Source organism: Chiloscyllium plagiosum, unplaced genomic scaffold, assembly GCF_037043375.1.
Source record: "Chiloscyllium plagiosum isolate Xiang-an unplaced genomic scaffold, Cpla_swu_hap1 HiC_scaffold_4, whole genome shotgun sequence".
NCBI classification, from domain to species: Eukaryota; Metazoa; Chordata; class Chondrichthyes; order Orectolobiformes; family Hemiscylliidae; genus Chiloscyllium; species Chiloscyllium plagiosum.
Window position 1 is genome coordinate 35,852,285 of NW_028270142.1, and position 18,119 is coordinate 35,870,403.

An 18,119-nucleotide genomic window follows, 5' to 3' on the forward strand; every position below is an offset into this window, starting at 1 on the left:
TTTTCCTATTTATCAAGAAGCAGCATTTTTAGTGCTTTGTATGTCGGTTATTTTGATTAATTTATATTCTTAGCTGATTATGAGGCCTCTTTTATTTTTGCTTATTTTGCTATTCAGTGCACATCCACAGTTCTGTAGTCATCAATTTATTGTTTGCAAAGACTGCACATTAGAGTTAAATGCTGCAGTTGAAAGCATATGTTGATTGATTTTGCTTTGTCATTCTCAGTCTTTCCATCTGCTTTGGTTGAGAGTTGTGCTTGCTTTCAATATTTTTATATATTACTTCAAGTGACAGATGCACGTGGTCAGGATTTAAATTGTTCTAATATTACCTAACTTTCAATTGTATAACAGAGCTGTTCTTGGCTTCTTAATCTGCTGGTAAATGATCTTAATGAAAGAAAATAGATTGCTTCAAAGATGATTGTCTGAAATCTTGAGTGTTTTATGGCAGGGAATCGAGGTACTGATATTCATGCCACAGTGCAATAAAAAGAGATCTTGCTAAATCATGGAAGAGAAGTTGTATTTTCTTTTGACTTGTGGCAGTGAAGAAGTGGATACTGGTGACGTACTCCATTGCTCCACTTAGATCCTCCAGCGCCTGAACAAAGTGTTGCACTATACAAGAACATTACTTTGTTTGTTAATTGTGAGCAAGGCATTGATTCATCTTCAACTTAACTCAAAGGAAAGCTTGAGTAATATGTTGACTTTGGTCTATGCCTCAAATAATTAAAACCCAATTTTTTTTTTAAGTTGAATCACAGCTTATTTATATGTCAGCCATATCTGATTTGCATTTAGAAGGCAGATAAAATGTATAAATGACTAAATAGATATTATGGAGTATCTTAGATCTCCAGTTCTGTTCTTTTACAATTTCACATACAGAGAAACCTCGATTATCCAGAGGACACAGGAGGGTGTATTTCGTTCGTTTAATAGAATTCCGGATAATTGAATGCCAGATAACATAGTATAGCCAAGCATCAGGACCTTGCGATGTTGCCTGATAATACAATATTCGGATAGTCAAGGTTCTTCTGTACTTTGAAATTCTGAAAGATGGGCGCTCTCATGATTAAAATTTTTTTAACCACTTCCTCATATCACTTCACCCATTAAGATGCGCAGTACATGATAAAAGTAATATAGTAGAATTATGGCAAAACATGATCAATAAAAATGAATGTTTTTATTGGATTGGCGTTTTATATTCTAGCTATGTTAAAATCAGGTTGCAGTTTGTGGTTGCCATGGAACTGAGTATCCAAAATCAATGTCTTATTGTAACTTAGAGTCATAGAGATAACAGCAGGGAAACAGACCCTTTGGTCCAACTTGTCCACACCGACCAGATATCCCAACCTAATCTAGTCCCATTTGCCAGCACTTGGCCCATATCCTTTCAAACCCTTCCTATTTATATGCCCATCCAGATGCCTTTTAAATGTTGCATTTGTACCAGCATCCACCACGTCCTCCAGCAGCTCATTCCAAACACACATTGTCCTCTGCATGAAAAAGTTGCCCCTTCGGTCCCTTTTTATATCTTTCCCCTCTCACCCTAAACCAATGCCCTCTAGTTTTGGACTCCCCCATCTCAGGGAAAAGACTTTGTCTATTTATCCTATCCATGCCCCTCATGAGTTTGTAAACCTCTATAAGGTCACCCCTCAGCCTCCAATGCTCCAGGGAAAACAGCCCCAGTCTATTCAGCCTCTCGTTCAAGGTCAAATCCTCCAATAATGGCAACATGCTTGTAAATCTTTTCTGAACCCTTTCAAGTTTCACAGCATCCTTCCGATAGGAAGGAGACTAGAATTGCACACAATGTTCTCACAGTAGTCTAACTTAAGGATAGGACAAATTCATTTTGCTGTAGCTTGTGCTAAATCAGTTGGCACAACTGACCCTTTTTAATATGTGTTTAATTTGTATGATTTGGATGCTCCTTCCTTGATCTTAAAAATGCAGCTACGGTTTTAATGCAAGAGCAATGGAGCATTCAACCAAGGTTGGGGATATTCATCCACATTTTGCTTCATTATCTGGTCATCAGTATTATCAGAAGTTGCAGTCAATTTTACCTGTTTCCTCATGTGCACAGTTAAATATGGAGATCTGTAATTGCTTCTCACTGATACACTTTCTCAGCTTGTAGTCTTAGCCAATGGAATTTAGACATAAATTCCAGTTACAATGTGAGCATAGGCTAAAGGGATTAATATGGGGCCTCACCTTGTTATAATTTATGTAAATGTCTTGAATGAGGAGATCAAAGTTTTGTTTGCTAAATTTGCTGATGACACAAGGTAAGTTGTGAAGAAGACACAAGGCTTTAAAGGAACTTTTCCAGATTATATGAAAGGGAAATGATCTGACAAACTGCATTTCATATGGTAAAATGTGAAATTGGCTATTTAGATAGGTAAGATTGGAAAGAAACATATTACATAAACAGTGAAAAATTGCAGGTAGATCTGGGTGTCCCAATGCATAAATTGCAGAAGATTTGCATGTATGTCAAACATGTCATTCAGAAAACTAATAAAACACTTTTTTTTCTGCAAGAAGAATTGAATGCACAAGTAATGAGTGGCGAAGTGGCTCAGTGATTAGCATGGCTGCTTCCCAGTGCCAGGGACCAGGGTTCGATTCTACCCTCAGGTGCTGTCTATATGGAGTTAGCATGCTGTTTGCAAGGGTTTCCTCCCACATCCAAAGATAGATAGGTTATGCTAAATTGCCCATAGTGTCCAGGGATCAGGCTAAGTGGATTGGGATGGGAAATACAGGGCTTCACGTTTGGTGGGATACTTTTCAGAGGGTCAGAATCGACTCGATGGGCTAAATGGCCTGCTTCTGCACTGTAGGGATTCTATGATTCTAAGGGAGGTTATGCTTTAGTTACACAACAAAGTGGTAAGATACATTTTGGATACTGTGTAAAGTATTGGTCTCCTTATTTTAAAAAGGATGTAAATGCATTGGAAGCAGTTCACAGTAGGTTTCAGGTGTAAGCTTGAATGGATGGTTTGTCTTGTGAAGAGAGGTGAACGGATTAGACCTAGGTCTGCTGGAGTTTAAAAGAGTAAGTGGCTAAATAAGCTGGATGTTTTAAAGATGTTTCCTTTTAAAGGAAGTTAGCTGTTTAAAGGTTTCTCTTTTTGTAAAAAAAAAGGATTTTCCATTTAAGATTGATGAGGGAACAGTTGCATTTCTTTCGAACTCCTTTCTATGTAACGTGGTGGAAGCAGAGTCTTTGAATGTTTTAATTCAGAGGTAAATAGATTCCTGATGAGCAATGTGTAATAATTTATTGGTGGTAGATTAGAATATGACTAATCAGATCAGCCATGTTCCTATTCAATGGAAGAGCAGGCTTGATGGGTAGAGTGGCCTAATCCTAATTCATATGTTCACATGGCGCACTTATGCCAATACTTCATGAAGAACTTGACAGTATTCCCCCATTTAACACTTGAAAATTAATGCAACTCCAGATACCAACAGAAATAAAAATGAATAAGGCACTATTATGTTGCAATCAAAACTGAAGCATTGTAGTTTCAGTCTCCCCAGTCCTTGAGTCACACTGTGCAATAAAAATACTTTTCTCAGTTTCCAAGGTGGTTAATTAGAAACCTTATTGACATTATGCTTTAGGTAATAAGATCTACCAAACAGGGTTCTTCAAATGCACAATTAGTGGATCATTGTTAAAGCAAAATTTATTCAATGAAAATGCGATAACTGGTTAACATATACAGAAGTATGAAAGTAAAAATGTTTATTCTCATAATCCAAAGCACGCAATTATATATGCATGCACACCCATGTTCACTTTTCAGGAAAAAAGAGAATTCTCTATGCAGATGTTATGTTTAAAATAGCTACTTCCTGACCATTCAAGTTAATTTTTTCAGCCAAAGGATGAAGCACACTATGTTCCAAAATCTGTCGATGTGAAGTTCTGACATCTGGACAAACCACTGATCATGCATTGACAGACACACAAAAGTCTGTCTATCTGATTTTCTGATATGTGGCAAGTCACTGATCATGCATTGACAGACGGCTTACTCAGAAAATGCACTGTTAAAAAATTTCTGCACTCTTTCAGCAGTACAAATAGGTTTCACCCTGGACTTGGATCAGCTGAGCAGCCCTTCCTTAGGTTTATTGTCCTTCAGTTAATTCCAGATTCAAAAGCACTCTACATTTAGTTACTTAGATAAGAATAACAGGTCTACAGCAGACAAAACACTTGGTGTCAGTGATATGATTTCTCAAAATCCTCATTTAAAAATTATCTACAATTACCATTCAGTGACATACACTAAAAAAGCCACTCTAGGTATTTCCACAAAACTTGAAATAAATAATTCTATTCCACAATCCTTTTAAAGTTCTCTTAAATATTAAATATAAAAATGCTGTGCAACAATAGGAACATTCTATACATAATGTTTTAAACTCATGTATTATAGATCAAATTATAATACGTCATATACACATGAAAGTGTTTTCTTTTTTAAGCAGGAGTTGGTGTTTTATGTATTCATCAATGTATTACTGCATCTGTGAGTCAAGCTTATGGATCTTGACCAGGAAGCACTAGAAGCACAAATTGAGATTCAAGTTGTTTTCACAGCAGTAGGGTGATAGCTTGTGTCTGGCTTTTGCTTCCGAGCAGAGGCATCTCTGCCAGATCAATGACTGGGACTAGAGGTGCACTGACTTGGAAACAAGTCAGAGCCCATCACCCAGTGAGAGAGATGAGACCAAGACACAAGCAGAGAATGGGCAGGACCAAATAATATTTGGGCCTCACTGCTGCTGCAGGGCTTTGACTTGGTGGAGATGAACTTGCAACTGCCATTCTGTTTCTCTCTAGGGCCTAAAGAAAGTTAGGATTAGCAGGCATAGATTGGGAGCTGCTGAGCTGAATCTTGCTTCTGAGTTTTAAAGCTGTGTAATAAATCATGATTAATGTTGAACACTTATTTTTACCCTAAAAAATTAACTTTACATGTCTGAGTTATGATCTAGATTTTAAAAGAACATTCAATGTAACTTGAATAGTTTGTTTTCAGTGTTTCCTTCTGTCCAATTTGTGTCCCAATCTTTATTTGGCTTAATTTTTAAAATTTCTTCTTGTTTTACTCATTTTGAGGTTTCTGCATTTTTATTGGCTGACCAGTTTCTCTGCTAAGCACTTTTCTCACAGAGACCAGAGATCCTCTATAAGAGAACACCAGCTTGAACCAGACATTGGGAAGTAGAATTTTTGCTGCAAGCCCACTGTCAAACCCTGGGTACCTGGACAAAAGCTGATTGGAGGAAACCATTCCTTCACTTCTCCCAACAAATCCAGGCCATTATTGTTCTCTGGCACAATTGTTCTCTTTGTATTATAAGATCAGAAAGGATAAAGTGTGTAAAATGTGTTTGAAATTTAATTCATTTAGCATTTCTGAGTATATTGAAGTTGTTGATTAAGAGCAACTTTGAAAACTAACTTTATTTAGTTTTCTTTTACATTGACAAATGTCATTTCTGGTTAATTAGTTAATACACATCCACACGCACGTCACTTGAAATTCAAGTATTGTATGTGGTTGCCATTATTAAAATGTAGTTATCGTTTTTACAGAGAGTTTTGGAATTGGAAAGTTTGCTTTTAAAGAAATCACAAGATGGTGAAGCTCATGCAGAAGAGTTGGAAGCCGAGAGAGTCAAGCATGAAATAGAAATTGCAGCCTTAATTAAAACCCACCAGGAGGCACTGGAAAACTTGCGTCAAGAAGAAGAGCAATTATACACTGAAAAAATACAGATAATTAACCATCAGCACAAGGCTCAAGTGGAACAACTTGAAGAAAAATCTAAAAATCTGGAAGTACAATTGAAAGGGAAAGAAACTCAATTCCATGCACACATTGAGGAAATGAACCAAAAAACACTAGAGAAACTTGATGTGAAACAAACTGAGTTGGAAGCACTGTCAACTGAGATGACTGAAATGCTCAGAATACGGAATGAGCTGGAAAATAAGTTAACTGCAATTGAAGCAGACCATGAGAAGGAGCTAGCACAGAAGAAACTACATTATGAAGAAAAAATTGAGGCTGATAGAAAAGGCATTGAACAATCCTTTAGTGGAGTTGAGAAAACATTGACAGATGAGGTAAACAACCTCCGTCATCTTCTTGAGGGCAAGGACAAAATTGTAGGAGACCTTCAAGTAGAAAGAGAGAGTCTGGTAAATGAACTCGAAACGGTTAAAAAAGAAGCCACAGAAATTTCTGCAGAACTTGAATGCATGAAGCAAACCTATCAGCAAGACCAAGGAAATGCTGAGGAAAAGTTTAATTGGAAACTAGATGATCAACGTCAACTGTATGAAACGCAGTTAACAGAATTGCGGAACTTGCTAAGGGACCTAGAAACTGAGAAAGAAAAGAAGCGGTTGTCAGATCAGACCAGACACAATGAGCTTACTGCCAGTTTAGATAACTATAAGTCCCAGACCCAGGAATTGGAAGAGAAAAACAGTGAGCTGCTAAATAAAGTAGCTTTCCTGACAGAACAATATGAAACCCAAATAGCTCAGCTGGAATCAGACATTGGACAGTTACAGACAAGTTCAGAAGAAAAGCAAAAGGCACTTAATGATGCACAAAATATTCAGAAACAGCAGGTAGAAGCCTTTACTCAAAAACAAACAGAAGAACAAAAAGTAACTGCGCAGCAAATTGATTCACTTCATGAGGAATATGGAAAAAAGATAAAGGCACTTGAAACAAAGCTTGAAGAAGTTAAACAAAAGGGAACTGAAATGCAGGATAAATTGCGGATTGAACTTTCTGAACAAGAGATGAAATTAAAAACACAGCTGGAGAAACAACAGAAGGAATTTATTGAAAAGGAACAAATGTTCAATGAAAAATTAGTGGAAATGGCACAAGCAAGTTCTACGGGAATGAATGAAACTGTGACACAGTTGGAATCAAATCACAAACAGCAACTTGAAACTGTTAAGGAGTTTCATAAGCAAGAGTTTGAAGAACTTCAACAAAGCTGGGAGAAAAGGATGAATCGGCAGATTGAAGAATTGCAGGAAAAGCATGAGACTGCATTTCAAGAAAAGCAAGAAGAATTGAGAGAGTTAAAACAGAACCTTGAAGCTTCCAATAATGAAAGTGCTGAGCTAGCCATGAAAGTAACTGAACTTACCAAGGAGGTTGCTTTAGGAGCAGATAAAAAACAGCAACTTGAAGAGGAATTGAAGGAAGCATTGGTTCAAGTTGACACTTTGATAAAAAGTGAAACAGAACTTAAAGCTACATTACAGGCTTTTGAAGATGCTAACAGACAAAAGCTGTTGGAAAAAACAGAATTAGAAAACTGTCTAAATGAACTGAAGAAAGCAGATGAGCAGAATCAGGCTAAGATTCAGGAGCTTAGCAATTTGTTGAAGAAAACTGAGGATAACTTCCATGCATTAGAAAATATGCGTTGCAAAGAGACTGAGGAGTATCAGAAACAACTTCAAGAAAAATCTGTTGAACTTGGGAATGAAAGCAAAATCAGGAGCCAAGTAGAGCAGTTAATTAATAATTTTCATGAAGCAAATATGAAAGTTGAGCTGCAAACCAATGACTTTAATCTGAAGTGCACTGAAAAAATGGATATCCTTCATGAACGTGTTAAAATTTACCAAAGTCAAATTGAGAAGGTACAAAAGGCACTACTCAAAAGAATCAGTAGGGTTGGTGAACTAGAAGTTAAACTGGATGAGTTAGTAAAGCAAAATGTCTTATTGAATGATTCATTGCTGCATACAACACAACAATTGCAAAATGAGCAACAAAACTTTAAGGCATTGCAATCTGAACTCCAAACCATTACTGCACAGCATAGCACACTCCAGCAAGAAAGTAAGCAAAATAGTCAAGAATTGACTGAGAAAGAAGCTTGCATTGAACAGTATAAGAAAGAATTGTCTGAAAGTGCATTAGCTTGCAAATCCACTACAGAACAGCTAAAGGAAAAAGAAATAGCAATCTCAAGCTTGGAGGAACAAATACGTGATCTGAAGTTGGAGCTTGAGCACAGTATTTCCCTTTCAGATAAGGAAGAAGCTGTTTCATTACTTGACAAACAATACAAAGTGGAACAACAAAAGCTGCTGGACCAAATTGATCAACTATCTGCAAATGTTGAAACTGTTTCTCAAGAAAAAGATTCAGCCCTTGAACAGGCAAGCCAGCACAAAAACAAGTTAACAGAATGGAAGAAAAAGATGGAATCAAAATTAGTGCAGCATAACAACAAAATGAAAGAGCTTGAGTCAAAATATGAGACATCTGTTAAACAGAATAAGGAGAAGGATGACCAAATATCAACATTGACAGCAGAGGTGGAAAAACTGACCACCAACCTACAAAGTATTACAATTGAAGTTGAATATATGGCAAAGGAGAAAGAGAAAATTGTAAATGATTTGAATGCCCAACTGGAAATAACCAAATCTAGAATAGCAGAACTAGACCAAGACATTGCAGCAAAGTCTGAGGAATGTAAAGTTGTTGAAGAACTCAACGAGCAATTGCATCAGAAGGAGACTGAATTGCAGGAGATGGGACTGCTGCTTGAACAGGCTCAGGTTGGAGCTTGTGACCAGGACAGCAGATATAAGAATGCTGAAGAAAAAATCCAATCATTTGAGAAAGAGATGGAATCACTGCGAGTTGAATTTTCACAGAAACAGAATGAATGGGAACAAACTAAATTTGAACTCATAAATAGCAAAGAGAAAGAACTCATAGATTTAGAAACTAGAATGAAAACTGAGAGCACCAGTAAAATCGCTGAATTCAAGAAAAAAGCAGAACAAAAAATTGCAAAAATAAAGAAGCAATTAACTAATCAATTAGAAGAAAAAGAAAATAGTGCAAATGAACAAATAAGAGACTTGAAACACAAAGCACAGGATCAAGAAGCAGTCATTGGAGCCTTAAAAGAGAAACTGAAAATTCTAGAAGCTTCAATTGGATCAGAAAAGGAAGAAAAGCAGAAATGGGTTGAGAAAGTGAAAAAAGAAATGGAACTTGAGAAGGAGAGCTCTCTGAAGTTGTTGAAAGAAAACTATGAAAAAAGGATTATCGTTCTACAGATGGATGTGTCAGCGAGAGATGAAATGTTGCAAAAATACAGAGACAATCAGCTAGAAACAAATGCTGAACATGAGATCAGCAAGTCTTATACAGATCTTCAAAAGCATCAAGAAAAAGTTGAAGATGAGAAACAAATCCAGAAGAGAGATGGAGATGAGTTTGAACAACAGAAGCATGTACATCCATTACTGGCAGAAGAACAACAAAAGGAGGAAATTAACACAGTAGAAAAGTTTAAGGAACAATTGAGCATAAAAGAGAAACACATAAATGAGATGGAAAAAATAATTGCAGAGTTACAAAATAAAATCCAGGGTAAAGAGATTCCTGAGAAGCAAACCCTAGTGGAGCTATCAAGTGCCTTCACTTTAAAAAAGAAAGATGTTGAGGGGGAGGAAAAATCAGAGAGCAGTTCTCTGATTGAAGGCTACAAAAAACAGATACTGGCACTCCAGCAGCAGTTGGAAGAAAAAGTTTCTCTACTTCACATCTTTGAAGAAAGTTCTGAAGAGAAGACAAAATCTGACACAGAACTACAAAAGTTGCTCAATGACATGCAGGAGCAACAAAAAGAATTGGGACACAAACTGGAAGAGGCAGAAAACGAGAAACAAAAAGCTCGCAAAGAACAGGCTAAACTGCAAAAAGACATTCGTGTGTTACGCAAAGAACATGAGGCTGAAATAGAAATCATTCGCAAAGAAATAAGTGAAGAAACTGAAAATAAAGCCAAGTAAGTGTGTGTCTGTTTCAAGTGAACAATGTTTTGAAAAATTCTTTTGTCTTGACTTTAATAGATAAAATACTAGGTCTTAATGGTTGGGGTGGGTAAGTCTTAACGTTACCAAGTTATGAAAGTGCAGAAATAGCTACCAAAAGGCATATATAACAATAATGTAACCCATGTATTATTTTGTAAAAGTAGTTCTGCATGTCAACATTACATTGCGCATCACATCACAAGAATTTAGCTAAAAATAACATTTACATTTGTATCATGCCTTCCATGACCTAAGGACATCTCAAAGAGTTTTAAAGTTGATCAAGTACTATTTAAGTAGCTATTGTACTGATGATAAACATGCGGTAACTCGCAATGAAGTCTTGCAAAAATAATAATGTCATCATGATGGGAATCCTTGGAGGTTGAGAGATGAATATTGGCTGGGCTACGAGAAAGTCCAACATTTTATGTCTCATCTGATTGATGTTTTTCAATGTAATTAGCTTGAATTAGCCTGGATTGATTTAAGGAATGTGCTAATTAGGACACTTAAAACCCATTTTATACAACTGTTTAATGTTAATAGATAATTGGTGCAGAATTGCAAAAATAGACTATCTCCAAGGATTGAACATTGGATTGAGAGACATGGGTATGAAGAAGGATGATTTGTTTAGTTTGGAAAGCAGGAAAATCTTTGTTATTTACACACAGGATTGTGAGGATTGAGGCTGGAAAGCACACAAACATGCTTCTGAAGTAGTTGACACAATCAGACATTGTCAGCATGCAAAAACAAGGTTTAGGGTGTAAAGAAATACAATGATTCCAGGAAGTTAAGCGGATTGACCACGTGGAGGGATAAACATTGTGGCCAAGGTTTGTGTTGACATTTTTGTTCTATCCAAAACAAATGAAGATTGGCATAATGGTGGGCAGAGCCAAATGTAACTTAGAATTTTAACTTGTGATTATTATCAAGCCGCTGTTGCATAAACTGAGGCATAGTTCAGAACTGAACCTTTGAGACTTATGCATGACATTACATGACGGAAGACAAAGGGACCCTCCTCATCGCTTGAATGATATTTGACAATCCATTGAAGATTGAATATGCTACCTCTGTATTCTGCATATTTCAGGAAGCTAATTCTAATGTTTAGATTATTTAAAGAGTAATACTTCAAAGCATAAACATTTAATAAGAAATCAGCTATGCAGTTACTATATAAACGGTTTCCAAAAAAATGTTTCTTATAATACAGCAGTGACTCAACTTAAAAATGCTTCATTAGCTGCAAATTGCAATGGCATGTTCCCAAGAAATGACTGAGGCATTATAAATGCAACTCTACCTTCTTTTGATGAAGCTATGCTGCAGTCGCAACCAACTGAATTCATTTTTAAATTACATTCTACTTGCTGTTTTTGAAACAAGTACAAGGATATTGCCAGGGTTGGAGGATTTGAGCTATAGGGAGAGGCTGAACAGGCTGAGGCTGTTTTCCCTGGAGCATCGGAGGCTGAGGGGTGACCTTATAGAAGTTTACAAAATTATGAGGGGCATGGACAGGATAAATAGGCAAAGTCTTTTCCCTGGGGTTGGGGAGTCCAGAACTAGACGGCATAGGTTTAGGGTGAGAGAGGAAAGATATAAAAGAGACCTACGAGGCAACTTTTTCTCACACAGGGTGGTACATGTATGGAATGAGCTGCCAGAGGAAGTGGTGGAGGCTGATCCAATTGCAACATTTAAAAGGCATTTGGATGTGTATATGAATAGGAAGGGTTTGGAGGAATATGGGCCAGTGCTGGCAGGTAGGATTAGTTTGGGTTGGGATATCTGGTCGGCATGGACGGGTTGGACCGAAGGGTCTGTTTCCGTGCTGTACATCTCTATGACTCTACGTCCGAGCTTACTCCTGAGTTAATTTTTTTATGGCCTCCAACAGATTATTTACTCCAAACTTTTTATTTTTGGACTTCTTAGAATAGCTATGGAAACTCTGACTTAGTATAACAAGTTTAATATTTAATCTTGCATAATTTATTCAAGTCATCTTTATTTCCCATAATTTGATTTTTCAGTTGGAAATGATTAGACAGCGGGTGGCAAGTAGGCTTTTTACAAAGAAGGACTGCCTCTTTACTCAAAACAGCTAAATTCTTATCTAAAATATTCATAACAAAAATACATTAATTTCAATACTCGAAGTAAATGGGTGAGAAATGTTTTAAATTGCTTGGCTGGTGTGTTTGCAGATCACTGATTCAAAATACAGGATATAAATTTGGTGTAAACCTAAGTCTCAAATTTGGGCAGAGATAACAAAAACAGAAGAATTCCAGGAATACTTTGTGTGACTATTATATCCTTCTGCTTAATAAGAGCCAAAACAAAGGCACATCAGGTTCACAGGCTTTAATAGGCAAGACTGAGAATAGTTGCTGACACTTGTTGCTGCGTGGGTGTATCTATTTAAATCTATTTTTTAATAAAGATCATTAACATATAGACTTGCCTCACTGAAGATACACCACATTGTTGAAATATTGCATTACTGTTCAGCTGTAACCTGTCTATTCTATCTACAAAGTTCTGTGATTAAACAACAGTTAACATAAGAATGATGCAAGAATATGTTAAGTTAGAGCAATTAGCTTTCTGGTTTAAAGGAGCTGACTAACTTAAATAGAATGAGCAGACTTAACAGATGAAATGAGACATTTCGAGAGGAAGGACATGAAATAAAGGTGAAATAAAGGATGCATTGGAAACACTTGCAGGCATAGTGAGACTTATGTGTAAAGTTATTGAAGGCAGTTGGGCAGGTTGTGAGCACTGTTATTAAACTGTACACAATCCTCGATTTATAAGTAAAGGCATCAAATACAGAAACAGAGGTTACAGTAAACTTTGATGGATGTCTGGCCTTGTCTGGAGCATTGTATCCAATCTTAGACACCATTCTTCAGGACAGATATGGAGGTATTGGAGAAGACACGGCAGGTATATGTAAGAATGGGTTCGGAGATGAGGGACTTCAGTTACTTGGGTATGTTGGAGAATAATAGACATTTATAGCATAGTTTGAGACCATTTGGCCCATTGTCCTTGTTCAGTTGGCAAGAAATCTAATCCCACCTTGTAGCTGTCAGTTTGCAGCTCATTGTATGTGACACTTTAAGTGTGTATCCCTGCACCTTTGAAATATTATGACGGTTTCTTCCTCTATACCCTTTTCGGCTGATCCCCGCAATCCTCTCAGTGAAAAGAATTACTCCTGTGATCCTTTTTGACCACTTACTACTTGTCTTAAAGCAATGCACTCCTCAACTTTGAGGGAAAGGACCTTTTTATGCACTTTACCTAGGCCACTCTCAGTTTTATGCATGTCACTATGATCCCTTAGCAATCCTAACCTATCCAATCCTTTTTCTTAACTAAACTTCCCCAGTCTCAGCAACATCCTGGGAAACTTCCTCAATATTGTCCAAAGTGTAACAACTTCTTTCTTGGAGTGAAGTGGCCAGAACTGCATGCTGTATTCCAGCTATGACCCAACTACTGTTTTAGTTCTATTCTGACAAAGATCATTGGACTCAAAATATTAACTTTTTTCTCTCTCTACAGATGTTGCCAGACCTGCAATATTTCTCCAGCACACTGTTTTTGTTTTTGTTTCAGGTTTCCAGCATCTTTGTGCTTATTTTAGTGTTTTATAAAGCTCCTATATACCAAGCCAAGCCTTATTTTATGCCTTGACTAATTAAGGCACTTTCTTGATGACCTTATGCATCTATCTAACCTCATGCATCTATCTAACCTCCTTCAGGTATCTATTAACATGCACTCCAAGGTCCCTCTGTTTCTTTGCACTGCTCACTAACCTACCATTGTATATTGCCTTCTCTCATTAGCTTTCTACAAATGCATTGCTGGGTTCATTCACTTCATTAAACTTGATGTGCCACTGTTTCAGACATGATTCATCCATTAACATCTACCAAAGTATAGTTCCTGATTATTACCACAGTATTAGTTTTTGTGTTGGCTGAAACTGTTAATCATGCCCCGACAACACAGCAAGTGTTAGTGAGGCTAGGAGCAGAGCGCAATTGCAGCTGAACACGTGGCTGCAGAGATGGTGTGGGAGGGAGAGCTTCAAATATGTGGATCTTTGGGATACCTTCTGGGGAAGATGGGACCTGTACAAGGAGGACAGATTGCACCTGAACTGGAAGGGTACCAATATCCTAAGTGGTAGATTTATTCGATCTCTTTGCAAGGGTTTAAACTAGTTTGGCAGGCGGATGGAAACGGAACTGTAAATCAGAAGATGGGATAGCTGGTGAACAGGCAGATACAGCCTGTAGAGAGTCTGTGAGGAAGGATAGACAGTTAAGGGGGCAAAGTTGCCGTCAATGTGATGGGTTAAAGTGTGTATTTTAATGCAAGTGTCAGGATGAAGGGTGATGAACTTAGAGCATAGATCAATACTTGGAGCTGCGATGTTGTGGCTGTTATGGAGACTTGGATATCTCGAGGGCAAGAATGGTTGTTGGATGTTCCAGGGTTTAGATGTTTCAAAAGTAATAGGGAGGGAGGTAAAAGTGGTAGGGGAGTGGTATTGCTAATCATGGATAGTATATTAGATGCAGAAAAGGAGGTCATCACTGAGAGTTTGTTTACTGGGTCATTATGTGTGGAAGTCAGAAACAGGAAAGGGGCAGTCACTTTATTGGATGTTTTCTGTAGACCCTCCCAGTAGCAACAGAGGCATGGAGGAGCCGATTGGGAGGTAGATTTTGGAAAGGTGCAGAAGTAACAGGGTTGTTGTCATAAGTAACTTTAACTTCCATACTATTGATTTGAACCTCCTTAGTGCAAATAGTTCAGATGGAGCAGACTTTGTCAGGTGTGTCCAGGAAGGATTCCTGACTCAATATGTAGATAGGCTGACTGGAGGGCAAAAGTGAGGACTGCAGATGCTGGAAACCAGAGTCTAGATTAGAGTGGTGCTGGAAAAGCACAGCAGGTCAGGCAACATCCAAGGAGCAGGAAAATCGACGTTTCAGGCAAAAACGTTGATTTTCCTGCTCCTCAGATGCTGCCTGACCTGCTGTGCTTTTCCAGCACCACTCTAATCTAGGCCCTGACTAGAGGGGAGGCCATATTGGATTTGATGCTTGGCAATGAACAAGGTCAGGTGTTAGAACTCTCAGTGGGAGTGCATTTCGGTGACAGTGATCACAACTCCCTGACCTTTACTGTAGTTATGGAGAAGGATATGAGAAGGATGTGAAAGTATTTAATTGGGGGAGGGGAAAATTACAATGCTATTAAACAAGAACTGTGGAGCATAAATTTGGAACAGGTATTCTCAAGGAAATGCACAAAAGAAATGTGGAGGTTATTTAGGGAGCACTTGCTGTGAGTGCTGAATAGGTTTATCCCATTAAGTCAAGGAAGGGATGGTAGGTTGAAGGAACCTTGAGTGACAAGAGATGAGCAACATCTAATCAAAGAGGAAGAAGGAAATCTATTAAGATTGAGAAAGCAAGAACCAGACCGGGCGCTTGAGGGTTACAGCATAGCCAGAAAGGAACTGGAGAATGGACTTGGAGAAAGTGAGGATTGCAGATGCTGGAAATCAGAGTTGAGAGTGTGGTGGTGGAATAGCAGCTGGTCACGCAGCATCTGAGGAGCAGGGGAATCGACATTTCGAGCATAAGCTCTTCATTAGGAATGACTTGGAAGAGCTGGAAGGAGGCATGAAAAAAACCTTGGTGTATAGGATTAAGGAAAACACCAAGGCGTTCTACACTTATGTGAGGAACAAGGAAATGGCCAGAGTGAGGGTAGGACCAATCAGGGATAATGGAGGGAACTTGTGCCTGGAGTCAGAGTAGGTAGGGGAGGTTCTGAATGAATACTTTGCTTCAGTATTCACTAATGAGAGGGACCTTGTCATTTGTGAGGGCAACATGAAGCAGGCTGAAATGCCCAAGCCAGTTGATGTTAAGAAGGTGTATGTGATGGAAAGTTTGATAAATATGAGAATAGAGAAGTCCCCTGGGCTGGTGGGATATACCTAAAGTTAATGCAGGAAGTGAGGGAAGAAATCGCTGCACCTTGGGTGATAATCTTTGTGTCCTCATTGTCCACTGGAGTAGTACCAGATGAATGGAGTGTGGTACATGTTATTCTCTTGTTCAAGAGAGGAAATAGGGATAACCCTGGGAATTACAAACCAGTCAGTCTTACGTCTGTGATGGGCAGATTATTGGAGACTATTCTGAGAGACAGGATTTGTAATTACTTGGAAAATCCTAGTTTGATTAGAAATAGTCAGCATGGCTTTATATGGGGCAGGTCATGCCTCACAAGCCTTATTGAATTCTTTGAGGATGTGACAAAACGTATTGATAAAGGTTGAGCAGTGGATGTGGTGTACATGGATTTTAGCAAGGCATTTGATCGGGTTTCTCATGCTTGGCTCATTGAGAAATTAAGGAGGCAAGGGATACAGGAAAATTTGACCGTCTGGATACAGAATTGGCTGGCCCATAGAAGACAGAGGGTGGTAGTTAATGGAATGTATTCAGCCTTGAGCTCTGTGACCAGTGGTGTTTTGCAGGGATCTGTTCTGGGACATCTGCTCTTTGTCATTTTTATAAGTGACTTGATGAAGAAGTGGAAGGGTAGATTAGTAAGTTTGCTGATGACCCAAAGGTTGGTGGAGTTGTGAATAGCGTGGAGGGCTGTTGTAGGTTGCAACGGGACATTGACAGGATGCAGAGCAGGGCTGAGAAGTGAGGGATGGAGTTCAAACTGGAAAGTATGAAGTCATTCATTTGGAAGGTTGAATTTGAAGGCAGAATACGGGGTTAAAGGCAGGATTCTTGATAGTGTGGAGGAACAGCGGGATCTTGGGATCCATGTCCATAGATCCCTCAAAGTTGCCACTCCAGTTGATAGGGTTATTAAGAAGGTGTATGGTGTGTTGGCTTTCATTAGCAGGCGAATTGAGTTTAAAAGCTGTGAGGTTCTGCTGCAGCTCAGTAAAGCCCCGGTTAGATCACACTTGGAATATCGTGTTCTGTTCTGGTTATCTCATTATCTGAAGGATTTAGAAGCTCGAGAGGGTGCAGAGGAGATTTACCAGGATGCTACCTGGACTGGAGGGCAGGTCTTAGGAAGAAAGGTTGAGGCAACTATGGCTTTTCTCATTGGAGTGAAGAAGGATGAGAGGCAAGTTGATAGAGGTGTACAAGATGATGGGAGCCATAGAGTGGATAGCCAGAGACTTTTCCGAGGCCAGAATTGGCTATCATGAGGGGGCCAAATTTTAAGATGATTGGAGGAAGGTTCTTTACACAGAATGTGGTGGGTGTGTGGAATGCACTGCCAGCAGTGCTCGTAGAGTCAGATACGTTTAGGAACATTTAGGCAACACTTGGATAGGCACATGAATGATAGTACAATGAAGGGTATGTAGGTTAATTTGGTCTTAGAGGAGGATAAAAGGTTAGCACAACATCGAGGGCAGAAGGGCCTGTACTGTTCTTTGTTCGATGTACATTCAATTCTTAATCATTGATATTTGCCATGAAAAGCACAAACGTAGTATTGAGGCCCACAGAACTTTGAAGGAAATAACTTATTCATCACAATAACTCTCATTACCCTTTTACTGCCAGTCCATTTTGAATTCAGTTTGCTATTTTGCCATCAAATTCTTTAACAGTCCATATCACATATACTCGTCTCATTGATTGTCCTTGTTACCTTTGAAATAATTGAATCATGTTAATCAGACATGGCATTCCCATGTATGCTGTGATTTATTCGTGCCTTTCTAAATTATTTCCTCTTGTCCCACAATTATATCCAGTAACTTTTCATGCTGCAGCAGTTATGTTTTAGAAGCTCGATTTATCGCTCTTTTCCCAATATAAAAAATGATAGAACATCGTTGGGTCCAACACATCGGCATCGTGCTGGTCTTCAAAGAAGATTGAAAAATGATTGTCGAAGGCTCCACAATTTATTCTCTTGCTTTTAATTTTTAAAAAATAACCTATTCTTTTCATCATTCTGTTCAGATATATTATTACACACCTCTGGAGCAGGTAGGGTATGAACCAGGACACTTGGCACCCTACTACTGTGCCACAAGAGGGCCCTCTTGCTGCTTTTA

At 38.4% G+C, this 18,119-nt stretch overlaps 1 protein-coding gene across 4 annotated transcripts in view; it reads left to right on the forward strand.

Moving 5' to 3' along the window:
* The window catches only part of golga4 (golgin A4), a 192,005-nt gene that overhangs the window by 116,392 nt on the left and 57,494 nt on the right, over positions 1-18,119 (forward strand). For all 4 annotated transcript variants that reach the window (XM_087986136.1, XM_087986137.1, XM_087986138.1 and 1 more), the window contains one exon: positions 5,666-9,924. In XM_087986136.1, coding sequence (XP_087842262.1) covers positions 5,666-9,924 — 4,259 coding nt within the window. The remainder of the gene's footprint in view (positions 1-5,665; positions 9,925-18,119) is intronic.